Consider the following 16,799-nt stretch of genomic DNA (forward strand, 5'->3'; position numbering starts at 1 on the left):
AAATGGCGGTTGCGAGACCAGAGCAACAGGACAGAATCAGCCCTCCATTGCACAGGCCTCCACAGAGGAGTCATTTGAATGAAATAAGCAGCACAGCTTTGAGCATTTGTCCCAGACAGAGAGGAGCAAGGATCTACTGCAGTTTTGGGGGAGTATCTGTTAATGTGGGTTCAATTATTGAGTGCTATTATATAAAAATAGCAGTTCTGGATTCAGCCAGGACAGTGAAAGCCAACCACAAATGCTGAAAGCCCAACAAGAAACAAAGCAGGTATCCTTGAAAAGACAGAGGTGGGAAAGCCTCTTCCCTAGAGGACCTACAGCCCACTCCAGCTGGCAGATAGATCAATAACAGATGGATGATCCAACATCCATCTCTGCACCCCTTGAGGTAAGCTCTCTGTTCCTATTCACAATACCCTTGCTCATTAATACACAGCCATCCAATGAACTTAAAACATACACCAGACCTTCACTTGATCCAAACCCATCAAATGCTACCTTCAGTTCTCCACCCTGACCCCATCTGTCACTGTGCTGGCTCACATGAAGTGTGGATCTTTGATTGTTAACACAAAGGAGGGACAACAAGGAAAGAGTCGGTTCTGAATGCTTTGAATCTAGCCCCTCCACAGTCAATCTTGCAGTGCATATGGAAACAATGCATATACAGGTCTTACTGTCTTCAGTCCTGGCTCAATTGTCTCTCCCTCCAGTGCCTTATAGGGCAACCAGAGAAGGTTCCAACCATTTGCTTATAGAGGAAATAGCAGAACCTGCAATGAGTTATGTTGTTTATCTCATTAGTGTAGGAGAGTCATAACTCAAAGCTTGTGTGAAAGGCTGGGGGAGGAGGAGAAAAGGAGGGAGTTATGTGCAGTATTGTGTGAAATTAACCCTGAACTGTTTATCATGAGATGCAGTTTTCTGACTCCTTTAACAAAGAGGACAGTAAGAAACCAGGTTAATATGCTGAGATCCTGACTCTCCTCTCTGTTTTTCAAGCCCTCTGTAAGTGAAAAGAGGTCCTGGAGCTTTGCCATTTGTCTTCATACCGTTTTTCAGGTTAGGGATACTAAATGGCAGTGAACACAGCACACGTGACAGATACCAGCGTGGTTGGCAGAAAATTTTCAGAGCCCTTCAGTATGGGCATAAGCGCATTGTGTACAGCCTGAAAACATGCATGCTAAAACTGTAGGGGGATGCTTTGACCCACCATAATACTACAAGAAATAGATGATGCAAAGACACCCAAGGGAGCACTAAATGGGCTAATAAAAATCAAGAAAGAGGAGAGCAAATATGGGGGAGGAGGGCTGCTTCATTTCACACTGATTATTCTAATTCAAAATAACAAAAGCATCAGATTTGGTGGCCAATGCAGATGCAGTAGGCTTGTTTCACTTAAGATTCTCTGTGAAGATTGTTCTACCATTAGTCTCCACAGCAGACCTGCAGAAGAAATGCCACTGATCTCCTTTTGCAGGGTAAGCTGCCAAACAGTTCACTATGAGAACTGAGGAAAAAAAGATTTGCACGGTGAATTTGCTCAAGGTAGTCCAGAGAGCTTGTGGCTGAGAAAGGCAAAGAATTAAGATCTCTTGGTTCCTGGTGTGATGCCGTTAAGATGATTTCTTCTGTGTGGAGACACCAGTGAAACCCATATAAGACTATATATGTCTATCTTCGTAGCAGATGCTCTTGCCAAAACATTACTTGTGGATATAGTGGATATATATACCTGCTTATTACTGCATTTAAAAGGATAAAAATAGCAGCACCTTACTCATAACCAGATGCTATAAGAACAGAAATTCCTTAGGTAAACGGATTAGCAAAAAAAAATGAAAGCTAGTTTTGCCAAAGCATAATCTCTTAGGAATGGGGAATTTTCAGCTGAAACAAAAAACCAACTGTGGTCATGAAGCAACCTACAAAAGAAGGGTTAGCCCAGAACCTCAGACAACTCCCAGCTTGTAAACCACATTCAGCGGTCCCGGATTACCCCAGTAGTTTTGGCAGCTGAAACATTCTCAGGGTATTTTTAATGCTGGTAAAACACCTGTTGCATCCTGCACCAGTAGTGGCTGCATTTTACTATAGAAAGTTTTCTGACAGTACTGCAAGACAATACTAAATCTACTTTGGATATTTTAGGAATAGGAGCAGTGCAAGGATCCTTCCCTCAGTATATCCTAGGAAAGGGACAGGGAAAGTTTCAGCTAAGCGCTCTTCAGAAGCAGCAGTTGCTTTCTTAGCCCCAGGAAGGGGGGAATATCCTATGCATTCCTCCCAGTCCACCTCCTGCAAACAGGCCAGTGGAGGAGGTAAGAGCAGGCTGCACCGTCCCATAATTCTAGATATGGAGATTGGGGGGGGGGGGGTCAGTATGGTTTACAGGAACTGGCATGTGTATATGCACTTGTGTGCACATCTTGCTTCCGGTGCCCATTCACCCTAGCCCCCTCCCTGCCTGGATTCTCTGGTTTGCGCTGAAAAAAAATCCCCCCAAAAAGAAACCCAGTTTGGTGCCATCAAAAAAATCTGTTCCCCAGAGCTAATGGTGGGTCAGACACTGAGCCATACTCTAACAAAATTGCCCCTGGGGTTCGGGAGGACTTCTGTCTGAGTAACAGCTCCAGTCTTTGAACTGGTGACTGTCCTTTGCCTTTCAAACAAGGATTTCAGATGGATTTGCTCTAACAAAGGAAAGACTGACCAAAGTCTACAAAAATAACAGTGCTTTTTTCCCTTGAGCTTCACTGAGCTTTGGAACAGGCATTAACCAAAGCTCTTTGAGGACATATTCCAATTTCTTTCTGCACCTGAGGAAACTGCGGCTCCAGAACTGATATCCAAGTAACTTGTCCAAAGCAGAACTAGGAGTTATAGGTATATTTCTAACCATCAGAACAACGTTCATTCCAATAACTGGACTTTCCTATATTTTACCTTGGCTTTATATCCTTCCCAATATAATGCCTTATTTTCAGCATTCATCTGAGAAACTCCCACCTCTACCTCTCCACCCTGAAGATAACTCCAGTCCTGCTTAGAGCAGAACATTGTGTCTTCTACTGCAGACTGAGATCAATAGCATTAAAAGAGCTACAATGATGTGGCCTTAGAAACTACCATGTCAGGCACTTCTCTGGGTAGAGAGAGAATAATTAGGATGAGCTCTCTGCAGTTACCAAAGGAAATCCCCTGCAGGCACAGAGGTTTAGGCAGCTTCTCTTCTATGTGGCCTGTAGCAGGTTTGAGCTCCTATTAATTAAACCCCATGAGGGCTCAGTGGCCAGCCCTCCATACATGCACATGCATACACAGACACAACGCTACCAACCTGGTCCCCTGTGCCTTTTCTCCATCCAGATGTAGCAGTTGTTCTGAGCTACCCCAGTTTGTGAATCGAGGAAGGGAAGGCGGACGCTCCGCTCAGCACACAGCCGAGAGTTGTAGCTGCGACAGTGTTCAATTGCTTCTTTGTAGAACTGGTCCCCGAGTCTGCCAAAAGAGACAGGGCAGAGAGTAAGAAAGATTGCACTGCCCCCTCAAACAATGGACAAGCAGAAAAACTTTCCCTGAACACATGCAAAGCTTACTGACACGAGACACTGCTGAAGCAGATCATGCAGAAAGTGCCACCAAAAAATCAGACTCTCAGGAACTGGACACAGATCTTTTCAGTAGTGGCATAGCTACTGAATGAGCAAATGATGCAACCAAACCGGCCCATGACCCTGGGTCAGGCAACATATACACCATGGTGAACTCATTCTTTTGTTTCTCTTCCCCTGTAGTATGTCCAGCCAATTCAGCAAACTAGTCATTTCAATCCTATGTTGCAGCAACTCTTGCAGTATGTTTTGAGCAACCAGCAAGCCAGCCAGGTTTAGAAGAATTTCCCTCCAGTATTTCTGGTGTCAGAGAGCCCATAAGAGCAAAGGACATAGTCCTCATTTTGTGTGCTTCTGAGGCATGAAAACACACCCCTTAACAACTAGGGCCATGTCTGCAATGGTCAGACTAGACATTTTGTCATAACTCTTCCAGAGTTTTCCACAGTCAAACCTGAGGCACCAACAGCAGCAGGCTACAACAGTGACCAGTAAGAGCTAGCATGGCAAATGCTGCTTTCCTCTGGAGCCCAGTGTGAGGAACAGTTCTAAAGACAATGTCACTTATTTCATAAATAACTATTTGTTCAAAAATTCTGCAGAATCTTCATGTTCCCTTGAGAAAGGTTTTAAAACTCTGCCTGCTGGAGATTACCAAAATCCTCCCTCCAAATTTTTCTAAACAGGGAAAAGCATCAAAGTAAAGCTACCCTGAGGACACAAAGCAGCTGTCATGCTGGAGCATTGCAAAGTAGGTGGGCCACGCTGCTGAACCTCATTCTTGATCTATTGTCAAGGTGAAATTCAGTCGTGACATGAATAGCTAGAACAGCTACCCATTAGGGGTAAGTTCATTAGAAAATAGGAGTAGAGTGATATATAGCATAACTTGCTCTGACTCTGATATTCATTAGTGTGCAAAAAGAGTATAGCATGCACAGCAAGGGAGCTGAAAGGATGCATGCACAGAGATAAAAAAGGCTCCCTTTCCTGTTCTATTAGTTGTTTTCCCCACTACCCTCTTCCATAGGCACAACTGGCATTTTAATAGTATACTCCTTTTCCACACCTCTGAATGTCAAATTGGTGCAAATTGCTCTGTTTTGCCATCTGTGTCTTTTTTCTGATTCACGTCTTTTAAGTCACTCCTTGGTTGCACCTTATGACTTCCATGTGAGCCATTCTCTTTTTTCCCCTGGGCTGTACTGGCCCAATATCCTCTCACTGACAGGGCCCAACAGCAAAGGCTCCAGGAAGAACACAAGAGCAGGGCAAATACAGAGGGAGGCACCCCTAGTTTCCCCTTCTCACTTCTGATGATGAGAACTTAACTTCCCCAAGTCTCAGGTTACCCAATGGTGGGGGTATTATGTTTAATAGACCTTGATGAATCTTTCTTCCATGAATTTATCCAACCAACTCTTCAACCCACTTATCTTTTTCATACCTAAAATGTTGTGGGGTGATGAGTTCCACAGCTGAAATATGATTCATGTGAAAAAAGCATTTCCTTATGCTTGTTTTAAGCCATATCTCAAGTATTTACAATTACAAGCCCCTAAGTCTCTCACAAAGCTTCCATTAGGTCATTTTTCTAACGAGCAGAGAGTATTCAGCACACTGAGCCCCTGGATGTGGAATGAGCACCGTGGCTGGATGCTGGAGCCCACCAGCTTCCTGCTGCCCTCTGCCACTCTGACTTCACCCACCGCATTTCAGAGTGTCTCCAAGGGAGGGAAGGAGGCAGTCCTCCACAAGCAGGAATTGCGCACAGGAGTCAGTACATCCTTTGGCTACAGAGACTTTCTAAGGGTTGTTCAGCGGCATCATGCAGCAGTGAATGTCTGTATCAATGTGGTGCGTCACAGCCCTGTCCCGCCACTGCTGACCACCACCCCCTGGGCAGCAGCCAGCGCGGGGACCTTAGCAGGGTAGCTGAAGGAGAGCTCTCTGGACTGTACCAGCGAGTGGAGGGCAGAGCTGTGGGCAGAACGTGTACGGCGGGATCCCTCTGGACACTGAATCCCCTGCAGTGACCTCAAACCCCTTTTTCCATAAAAATTGGGGGGGGGGGGGGGAGGGGGGGGAGCAGAGGAGAAAGGAAAAGATAAGCTGCACTACTATACAAAGAATGTGACTAGGAAGAAATGAAAGCTTATTAAAAGCTGTAATTAAAGTTGTACACTTGTGTAATCAAAGTCAGTAACAAGGAGGCTCCAGTTGATCAAAGATTAAAAGCTCTTTCCACAAACACTTGAGCTTTCACAGAGCTATGTCAGATTCCCCCTGTATTAAGCCAGCGACACTCACTAACTGCAAGGAGTTTACTGGAAGGAAGAGCACAGCCGTGTGACAACAAACTGCCACCCCTGTATAGGTTTTCTTTATGCTAAAAATTACTCCAGTCATTAGAATATGCACGCCACAAAGCATCCGTATTAACAAAAACAATACGTCTCAGCAACCCAGATACAGGATCTGGCTGGAGATGACCTCAGTTTCCGCCTTCTTCTATAAGTGAAAATAACTATAATTCTTAGAAAGTTAAATATTTGGCTTTAAATGACACTGTCAAGTAGGGTGTAAGATTAAATTTCAGATTTTTCTAAGAGGGAGAAAAGGGGTTTTGAGATCCTAATGGCAGAGAAGCTACCAAGTTAATGGGTCAAATTCACTCCTGACACAATCTTGTAGTCTAGCTGTTTCATTACATTAAAGATTTTAAATATGCATCTTTTGCCTTAAAGAAAAATAATAATTTAGAAGAAGCATTTAGTCATGTCCATACTTTAAGAAAGCTTGCCTTGGCTCCACTACAGCAAGCATGATCAAATACCCCAGCCCCTAAGTATTCACTGGAAAGGTATTCAGATACTGGGACCTTGAGCACTTGCCCTGACTTTAATTATAAATGGAATCTTTAAAAAGTGACAAATAATCAAATACAGGAAAGTAAAGAAACAATATTTCCTTATGACAGTCATATCTCAGTGGAAAACAGCTTCCCTGCAATTACTTTTGGGTGGTTGGTTGTTTTGTTTTACCATTAGTCTTCACTGGAGTGACTCTGACTTGTTCCAAATTTCAGTTATTTTTTTTAAGGAACTTTAAACTTAGAGATATTTTTTTTTCTTTGTCTTCAGTGCTACATATCTAAACACAGCATGTTTTGTCTTATGCAGGAAAATCAGAAAGTATTATTAGAATCAGGGCAAAAAAGGGAAAGTATTGTCTTATTGTGCTCATCACTGTGGAGTCATGGAGGTGGGACAAATCCCAGCCCCCTCCCAAGAGGTTTACAATGGAGCTGGAGAACAGATAAGGGCGGGAATAAGACTGGAGAGCACATGAGCTCAGATGAAACTCAAGCAGATCGGCTGAGTTTGAGCAAGCAAGATACATGAAGAGAAAAAAATAAACGGACAACATTAATAGTAAGAAGTGGATCATATGTCAGAAAGATTAATTATTTGATGTTACATGCTTCATAGTTTTCCCAAGCTGTGTTGCTATGGAAGACTTACACTTCATCCCCTGAAAAAATATCTGTAAAAACTATGGGGAATTTCTGCATTATTTTTATGAAAAGTATGTATGAGTCAGTGCTGTGCTGTGACTGACTGCAAGGGTCGATTCTTCCCTTTGGACACAGGAGTGAAAGGTCACAGAGACTTGTCTAGATTGATATTAATGACACAAAATCATCAGCATATGCATAGATTTCAAAGATACTGGGGGAAAAAAATCAAGGACCACACATGAACAACTGCTGGCCAAGGAAGGCAAATCATACTGAAAGCAGCACAACTGGAAATAGAGAATAAAGTTGTCAGCACACTGCAAAAAACACACAGCCCCTCAGCGCAGGGCCACAGGTGAAATCCCAGATGCCTGGGACAGGCCGGCCGGTGACACTGCTGGCACGCACGCAGGCTTTGCATTTACATTCCAGCCTGGGGACACCAAAATAACCCGGTTCTGGCTGACTAATAAAAGCTCCCTGGCTTGGAAAAGAACAACCTATGCTATTCTAATCTTCTGCAAGGCTGCATAGGAGGGGTATATGTCTAGTAGAAGTTAGGGGCTCTTTTTTGGTGAAAAAGGGCGGGACTGAAACTAAACAGCAGGTTCAGAGCAGCCTGAACAGGGAGGTGAGCGCTCTGAAAGCACCACCAGCCCCGTGGGTCCTGGGACAGCGATGGGAGGCTGGTGCAACTTTATGCAGCCTTGCAGGTAGTCACTGGCATGAGAGTATGCACCAGGATAGAGGAACAGACCCTGTGACTTTCATGAGGTCACTGTTCTTTTAAGTATGAAGAAACTGAAGTTTTCCATCATGGAATCAGGTCAGCTAATAACAAAGTCGGCGAAGAACAACACTTCCCTTCTCTCAACCTTTGCCTGCCTGCTCTAACTAGACCATAAGATTTCTGAGCAGACTCCGACTTACTACTTTTCTGTACAGTACCTAGTGCCATGACTCCTCTGTCTAGGCATGCCTTAAATGAAAAAAAAACAACAAGAACTGGCCTGGCTTATAAGCCCGTAAGTTAGCAACAAGGACCAAGAGCATGGCTTCACTCCAGCCGCTTCAGGACATTTGTTTCTCTGCTGACGAGGGATCCTGATGGGCCCTGAAAGCAGCAGAGCAGCTCTCCACCACTACTTTCCAGCCCATCCAGCAAAGTCCCAGCTATTCGACTGCACTACACCTTTTACAAAAGCCACACAACGGGCAGAATCTAGCACACCCCTCCTGCAGTCCCTACCACATTTCAGATTAGGATCCAGAGGAGAAAAGCACTCACTGAAGACATATAACCAGCCAAGCTCCACCATGATTACAGGTCCACATCACCCCTGGAAAACTTAGATAACAGAGAACCAGTCCTCCTTAAGTGCAGTTCTTAAATTTCCAGCAGATCCTTTGAGTATGAATCCAGATTGTCTCCAGTTCCTGAGGCCAGGCCCCTTTCTAGTCATTTCCCTCTAAAACCATGCTCACTACATGACTAGGCAAGTAAAAAGCTGATAGCACATAAAGAAATGACTAATCACGTAAAAGAAAGCAACAGACTTTTCCTTCTGAAGTTTGCAATCGTCCCCAGCCATGATCAAAAATGTGGGACTTGCTCTCCTCAAGACCATGGAGTTTTCATTTACTATACTTTTAGCCTCTAGTCTTATATTTTAGATCATTGATACTGTGAGGAACACTGAAGACAACTGAAAAAAACATTTTAAATCAGAAATTGTTCTTCAGCAGCGCTGCCATTCAGTTTCAAACTGGGCAAGACCTGAGAAGTGGTGGAAAACAAGTGACCCAACATGGCTTCAGAAAATACTCTGCACTCTCCTTTTGGAGACATTCATGAATAAGTCTGGAAATGAAGCACCAGTGGGGTCTCAGGCCTTCTCACAAAGATGGACAGAGACTAAGAAATCATGCAGACACTACCTGAGCTATCAAGACCTGCAACACTGCAGACCAAGAGGTACAGCTTGACCAACCGCATGTCTTGGCAAGTGCTGAGAGAACGGCACTAGCTGGCTACACTCGTTCCTTTCCAGCAGATCGCAGGAGGCCCCTGACAGGCAGCTGCTCCTCCTCTCCATGAGCCTTGACATGAAGAATGCCACAGGGCTCAATTCTTCCACCACTTCTATTTCATATCTATGCAAAATCTCCAGGGAATATGATGAAGTATATGGGCAGCAATGCCAGCCATTATGTTGATGGCATGCAGCTTTATGTATCTTTCCCCCTCTCATGCATTCAGCACTCTCCCAAATCTCTCAGTGTTGAAAACAAGGCTAGCATGGCTGGCAGAGGCTGAAGTCAGAAGAGATAGTACTGAGGCTGACTGGAAGTGGGAAACGTTACAAACTATGGGCTAACATTGTTTATGATTCAAAGACAGACACTAATGTGGACAATCTAATAGACACAATAATCAAAAGGCCTTCCTCCCTCCCTCCCTCCCTCTCTCTCTCACCCCCCAGTCAGCATAATTCTCTTTTCAAGCAGTGGTCTGGCCATGCTCATGTGTGTTTTTTACATCTGGTCTGGCCTACTATGACTCCCTACCTTAGACTAGATGAGCAACGAAGACAGAGCTAGTTGCAAAACTGTGGTACCTAACCTATCACAAAGCAAGCCAAAGAGATCAGCAGTCCCCAGCCTGTCCTCATGCCTTTTCCTCATACACTCTGAAACACCACTGGTTTTCACAAAGGGCACAGTGGGCTAAGTTCAAGCCACTTGAACAGCTGCTTCTCCTTTCTAGACCCAGAACAGCAGATGCAACTGGAAACCTGTGCTTAACAGAGCCCAGGATCACCAGACTCCTGCAGTACCTTTGGACAGCAGACCCCCAGCTCCAGAGCATCCTCCCAGAAGAGATAAAGTATTCTGCTCTCATCCTCACATTACATTGCAGGATGCTAGCACAACATTCATCAAAAGATCCAAGCAAAAGAAAATATGACATATTCAAGAGTATCAGACCACTATTAAGCATTAAACAACAAAGTGCTGGCTAGGGCCCTCCTTTGGCTGTACTCTTTGGAACTTCTAGTCTATAGGCAGCTTCTAAATGGTACAATCATGCACCCTTTGCAACTGCAGAGAGGTAGGATACCGAGACTCAACAGAAATACAGAATGGCTTTCCTGACATTAGGTGAAGTGTAACAGATTTCTCAAAATCCTACTGCAAACTCTGAGGGCAAGCCAGAAAGTGCAGGAATGTGCAGATTCAGTTTTCTCATAACGGTCAGTTGCGTCTGTCCCTGCACGACATCTTCTAATGATGTAAGGGGTGTGAACATGAGCAAAGGCAAAACAGGATTTCCAGATGGGCTACAGAATGACTCAAACTTTCTGGGCTTTCAGTTTTTTAACATAAACTTGGCAGCTTTGTAAAAACCCACAAACACATGTCTATCCTAGACTATCCAAGAGCCAGAGTCATTGAGACATCTATTTCATTTGTATACATATTGAATAATTTCACCTGATGGACAAAAAGAGGCCTGTATAACTTTCCCCAGCATGGGAGTCAGAGAAGAAAATGGCTAGCAGAACTGTTTCAGTAGTAGAGTACACAAATCAGACCACAAATCAGTATACAGCTGCAAGCAGAGAGTGTGTTGCTGGAGCAGCAATGATCAAAGGGTAGATGAAACGAAAGGCTTGCAAGGAGAGTTAATGTCTTTCATTGGAAGAACTCATACAGCCAGGTCAAAATGGACAAGCTTTCAAGCACTCGTTTAAAAGTACTGTGCCAGATGCATAGACTGTTTGTGGTGCAAGAGATTAGAAGCCATCAGAGAGCTGATGACAAGTTCCTGAGTCAGCACTGGCACAGCCCAGACATTACAGCAGTCAAGGAGATGCCCTGAGCTACAAGTCTAGGTTGAATCCTAAATTAGTGGAAGAGCAATATGAGATTTTCCAGCACCCTCCTCCAAGAACCCAGCACTAGCCCATCCCCTATGTGTAGAAGGGCAAAGGAATCCCCTTTTGCCAGGTATTTATCAGCAGACTTCCCCTGGTGGGTTGGAAATCCCTACTGGCTATTTGTGGCCAGAATTGACAGGCTTCTCACTGCTTGAATCACGGTGTGATGCTGAATCATAACAGAGAACCTGGCCTCATAGAGTGAGCTAAATTCACTACTCTGGAAACAGTCTTAGACTGTAATTTAATCCGGTGTGAAACTACAGGTATCATCTCATGCAAAAAATCTGTCTCTGAAGAAAAATGACAAAAGGTAGGCAGAGCTTACAATTTGAGGAAAACTGATCTGATTAGCCCCATCCTCACAAGTGTTGTGGAAGTATGAGAGCCCTGCCAGCATTTCCATTTAAAGAAAAGTAACAGCAGCACAAGTTAATACTGCCAAGAAGAGTGTGGTACATCAGGGTATTTCGCTGACAGCAGCCTGCAGGCCAAATCTGGCTTTCAGGGTCAAGAGCTGCTGCCATCTTTGTGCCAGAAGAAGGGCCAGAGCTGGAGGTGTTCCTCTTCTTGCAGCTGCGCATGGCCTTGTGCAAGGCCTGCAGCAACATTCCCAGCTCTCAAAGCCAAAAAAGTGGGATCATTATGCCCATTTTACTCAGCAGTTAACATGCAGAGTTGTTGTCTAGATACAACAGGTATGGCATGGTATGTATGTGTATGGTACAAGATGACATGTGCTTAGACGAGGTGTTTCAAAAGATTAATTTCTCAGCTCTATTCAAATATACTGGACTGTGAACAATTATACTATGGTGCTTGTGGTAATTTGTCCACTTGTCCTCTTACTTTTCTTCCATTTCCATGGAGAGGTAACAGCAGCAGTTTCCATGCCATACACCAGGCTGTCTAAGGTGTTTCCAGAGATAGACATTGCATACAATCTCTATTAGACTCAGCACAGTGACCAATTAGGTTAATCTCAGAGGCAGACTCCTTGGGAATATCTCAGAGCATCTATTCTTTCTCAGGCCAGGGTTTCTGTTTTAAAGAGATGCAGCATCATCCAATTAAATGAACAACAGGTGCGAAAGGTAATAACCTAGACCTCTTTTGTATCTGAAGACAGCAGTCAGAATTCAGCTTGGTCCTAACCTCTCCCAAAAGGTCAAAACTTCTCTCCAATTACTAAAGGAATGAACTAATGAAAACTTCAGCAACAATATTAGATTGGACATGACAACATCCAAGAGATTTTTTATATATATTTTTAAAGAAGCATCTCAAGCTGCTGGGGTTTGGGGTCACCAGAAGTCTGTTTAGCTTAGTGCAATCATAGCCTTAGGGGCCAGATGTAGTCAAAGACAAAGTCTATCCATTCAACTCCCTCAGTCCTGATTTCCCACAGTGGACCTATCTTTTGCATTCCTACATCCAGGAGAAAGGTATATTAGTAAAAAATGTAATCTATCACCCGAACTGGCACCGGGAAGCCAGCAAACCAGAGTTCTACAAATGACTCTGCTGTGACTTCCTTTGTAGCTTTAACAGTTCCCCTGCAGAACACGGGTAACACCCTACACTTACCTCACTAATAAATCGTGTGCATAACTTTAGGCACTGTCTTTACTAAAAGATGCTCAGATCATAAACAGACATCCTCTCCTAGCTCTAGCTGTGCTGGCTAAAAATATCACCCATTTCCTCCTACCCTGCTGCTTTTCACTGCTTGTCCCCTACAGCTTACTGCTCTTGCACCTCCCGCCAGTAGCAATACTTGCGTGAGTGCTCCCTGATCTACTTCAGGTAAGGCCATTTGATCTGTTTGAGCAAACCCAGCTGACATTGCCTGGAGGAGCTGAGGGTGAGCTCATAAAACCCCTTCTGCCACCAGAAGTAGTCTCCAGCAGTACAGCCAGCTTGGGTTAGTCTTCAAGTAGCACACTTGTTTGTTTGCAATGGGGAAAAGCCTGCCTACACCATGAGTGACAACAGCTAGGTCACTCAGTCAGCACAGCCCTCTTGGGAGACACAGCATGTACAAATGGAAGTTTTTCCCTACCACCACAGTTACATCATTGGCCCAAATGACACCAGCTAAGCTGACAAGAGCATTCCTTTTCATGTGTCTCTATATATCTCATCTTTCATGAAGCCATGTATCTCTATCAGATCTCAACAGGCAGTGAGATGCCAGGAAAGAGCATGAGGGTTTTGCATGCTTTTAGCCATGTCAGAATTGCAACCGTCCAAGCTCTACAGCACAGTCTTGGCCTGAATGACCCCTCTTAGCCCTCTTGGAAGTTCCCAGGCTGGGATTTCCCCTGCACCTTGTGCAGTTATTTAGCAGACAAATACATGGTGCCATTCAATCCAGATGGCAGAATTTAGAAGAGATTGAAATAACCATGCAAGGAGAAGAGTAGTAGAAATGTTCCTAAGTGGCAGGCAATCTTCCCCACCACACAGAACTGTAATTACATTAATATTTTAGGTACTTCTGTCCTTTGACTAGAAAGAGTTAGTGAGCTCACATTTTTCTGCTGACTTGCCTCTGTTGTAGGAACTTTGTATCTCCTGCTGCAAAGGAAATCCTGCTACAGGAAACAATCCATTTTGCTCAGGTGAAAATGATCACAGAAGTAGCAAAGCAGAGATTTATATAGATCTAAAATAAAACCACATAATTATTAGAGTTTACTTTGCCTCTGAGGTCAATCTTGGAAAAAAAACCCAGCTATAGCCAATACTTTAAAGATAAAGTTACTAATCTTGAATGGGTAGCACTTTCAGTTCCTCAGTCATGATACGTATGACAAATAGAATACACATGTAAGAAAACACAAAAATCTACTCAGTCAATAGTTATTAACCGCACAGAACACTTACAATGAGAAATCGTATTTTATGTTCTCTACAAAGTCATCTTAAGCCTAGACAATTAAGGTTATGTTTCTTTGAGTTATTATTTCTCTTGAATACACAGGAACAATCATTTTCTTACTTGTATAAATCTACTGACCTCAGCAGACGTACAGCAGGGATATACTTGATTCATGCTATATAGGGGAATTCCCAAGAGGGCTGTGAATTAGATTTCCTTTTCTCACCTCCTTCCCCCAGTTCTACCAGCAAATGGAAGTAGGGCAGATTACGGGCATTTCTCTCCTGAAGTGTCGTTATTACTCATCAAAAAGGAACAGTAAAAGTTAGAAGAAAGAGGTGAAACAGATGCACTGTGTCCTCCAACACATCATCTCACAGTTCCCTCAGCATAAAGAATGCCCTGTATTGACAACACACTTGAACTAATTCAAAGGTCTAGGCACAGGATCTCCTGCACCTGGAGCACACCCCGTGGGAGCAGAGAAAACCGTAAGTACAAACCCACACATTGCTTTAACTCTGAGAAGTGACGTTCCAAACACCTGTGCCCTTGTTCCTGTAGATACTTATGCAGCATATAAGAGGAATTCTTCAGTAAAGTCAAGAAAAAGCACTTGCCACAACTAGCTTTCAGAAACTCAAATATATGATGGTTGTTCCCCTATACACCAACTTTCCTTGCACGTGTTTTGCTTCCGGCTTGCCTCCTGTTCTCAGCACCACCTAAGCTCAAGTATCAGACTGAGGTGATTATTACTGTAGAACAGTTAAAGCAAATAAAAAAGCCTTGTAATTCACTTAGTAATTAGCAAAGCTTGCAGAAGTGTGCTGCTGCGATTATCACCGCACAAAAAAGATTCTCTCTTCTACTCAAACAACTTACTCTTTTAGCAAGTTTGACTATTCTTAAAGACTCCAGTTGTTTAACACATATCCCAATCATGCTAGATCAGATCTCAGATCCACCTTTGGCCCTGTGTGTTCATCAAGGTCTTCAAAGACCCATGATGAAACCCTGCCTGTGACCAAATGTCAGGTCCCAGTTCAGCAAAGCACCCCATTGACTGTGCAGGTCCCCTTCAATTCAAAGTTAGGCAGATACCTGAATGCCTTGCTGAGCGGAGATGCCAGCTGAACAGACAGCACATGCTTCGGTGCACTTTTAGAATGAGGTCTTAGAAGCAGGTACCTGTGGGCAAGCCTGTTCAGGTCAGTTTATCATGTTTTCCCAGCTGGAACTAGCCAGAGCTAACACATTACTTCCATTTTCTTTCTGGGATGTAATACACTGCAGTAGTTAAAGCTGTAGGTCACAAAAGTGTAATCTAGGGATCATGAGACAGTCATTAATCAATCAACCAGTGGAAATAGGAGCTGGTAGATATCATTATCTCTACATTACAGATGAGACACAAAGAGTTTGCATAACAAAGCCATAGAGAAAGAGAAGGCACTTTTCTTATTTCCCAGTTTCGCTCCATCTTTTCTTCTGAAATTTTTCTCACTCTTCAAGACTTCCTTCCCAACTGCAATCCACCAATTTTCTTCATTCAGAGGCAAAACTGACTCCATGTCATCCCTGAAAGCTAGCTGAAGCTCTTCTATACAAAAATCAGTTAAAGAAATATAAGAGCAACCTTTCTTTTTTCCAGACGTGCTGTAAAAGCTACCTGAACACTGCAGTGACAATGACAATGACAAGCAAAGGCAATGACTAAACGTGAATTTGGACATGGGACTAAACTGCAGACTAAGTCTTCACTTGTCTGCACCCCAATTAGTACAGAATGGAGATGAGTATAACAGTGGTCTATACACAGGACCAGGAAAAGATTGACAAGTAACTGAAGGAAAAGAACTGAGGGAGTCAACTGTCAGAGCAAGGAGGGGTTACAGAAAAAACGAGAGAGAGAGGTTAGCCCATTGCCCTGGAGTAATGGCTAGCCTTTAACACATGGCCTCTGCTCCTGTCAGTATTTCTTCTTGGACAGGTTATCTCAGGAATTTATGCTTTCCAATAATTACCTTTCAGAGGGCTCTCACTTATCTTGCAAGAGGAATCCACCAGTAACCTGACCTACATTGCTCATGCAATCGCCATCCACCCCCTCTAACCTTTCATCCCATTTCTCAAAGCAAAAGCAAGCAGTTCTTCCCAGACTTCCAGTGCTACATCAGCAAGGGCTGGTGAAGTTGATAAAAATAAGAGTTTTAATGCTTAATGCTACACAAACATTGATGAGCTTGCAGGCAAAAGCAGTAAAATATTACTAGCAAATTAAAATACCTCTTGTAGTAATGTTATATTATCCATAACTGAAGGATGAACACTGGTCTTGCACCACCATAAGAAGCATTTTTACCTGAGAGTAAGTTTTATTATTTTATTGCAGCAGACCTCAGAGCCAATCAGTATTGATTTTAATAAATCTGGGGACTCACAGGGCCCTCTGTTTAAGTTCTCTTCCTGTTACCCTCCCAATCTACCTGTCTTCCACTAAGTGAATTGCTTTTCTTCTTGAAACATCAGCACCAAAGGGAAGCTTTTGCTTTTGGCATTCACTCCGGAGCCATTTCAGCTGAACGTGTCCATCTCTGCTAAAGTATACCTTATTACACTCAGTGTAATTATACTCCCATTCATGCTCCGATCAAGTCCCTCCCAGGCTGCCTTTTTGTGTAAGGGACTCCATTACACCCTGGATAAGCTGATGGGCACCCACTTATTCCCAGTACCACGGCTGGGACAGGGAGAAGGATTCCTATTTTCTATTCTGGATGTAATGAGACATCTCTTCAGCCAGTCAGTAATCATAAGGAAATACTTCA

General features: G+C 43.6%; 1 protein-coding gene across 7 annotated transcripts in view; it reads right to left on the bottom strand.

Moving 5' to 3' along the window:
- DPF3 (double PHD fingers 3) overlaps positions 1-16,799 on the bottom strand; it is a 168,659-nt gene that overhangs the window by 94,652 nt on the left and 57,208 nt on the right. For all 7 annotated transcript variants that reach the window (XR_011324809.1, XR_011324808.1, XR_011324807.1 and 4 more), the window contains exon 2: positions 3,350-3,510. Coding sequence is in view for 4 of the 7 variants with exons in the window: in XM_069784291.1 (XP_069640392.1) it covers positions 3,350-3,510 (161 nt within the window). In the remaining 3 variants the exon portion in view is untranslated. The remainder of the gene's footprint in view (positions 1-3,349; positions 3,511-16,799) is intronic.

This window comes from Haliaeetus albicilla, chromosome 5 (genome assembly GCF_947461875.1).
Source record: "Haliaeetus albicilla chromosome 5, bHalAlb1.1, whole genome shotgun sequence".
NCBI lineage: Eukaryota > Metazoa > Chordata > Aves > Accipitriformes > Accipitridae > Haliaeetus > Haliaeetus albicilla.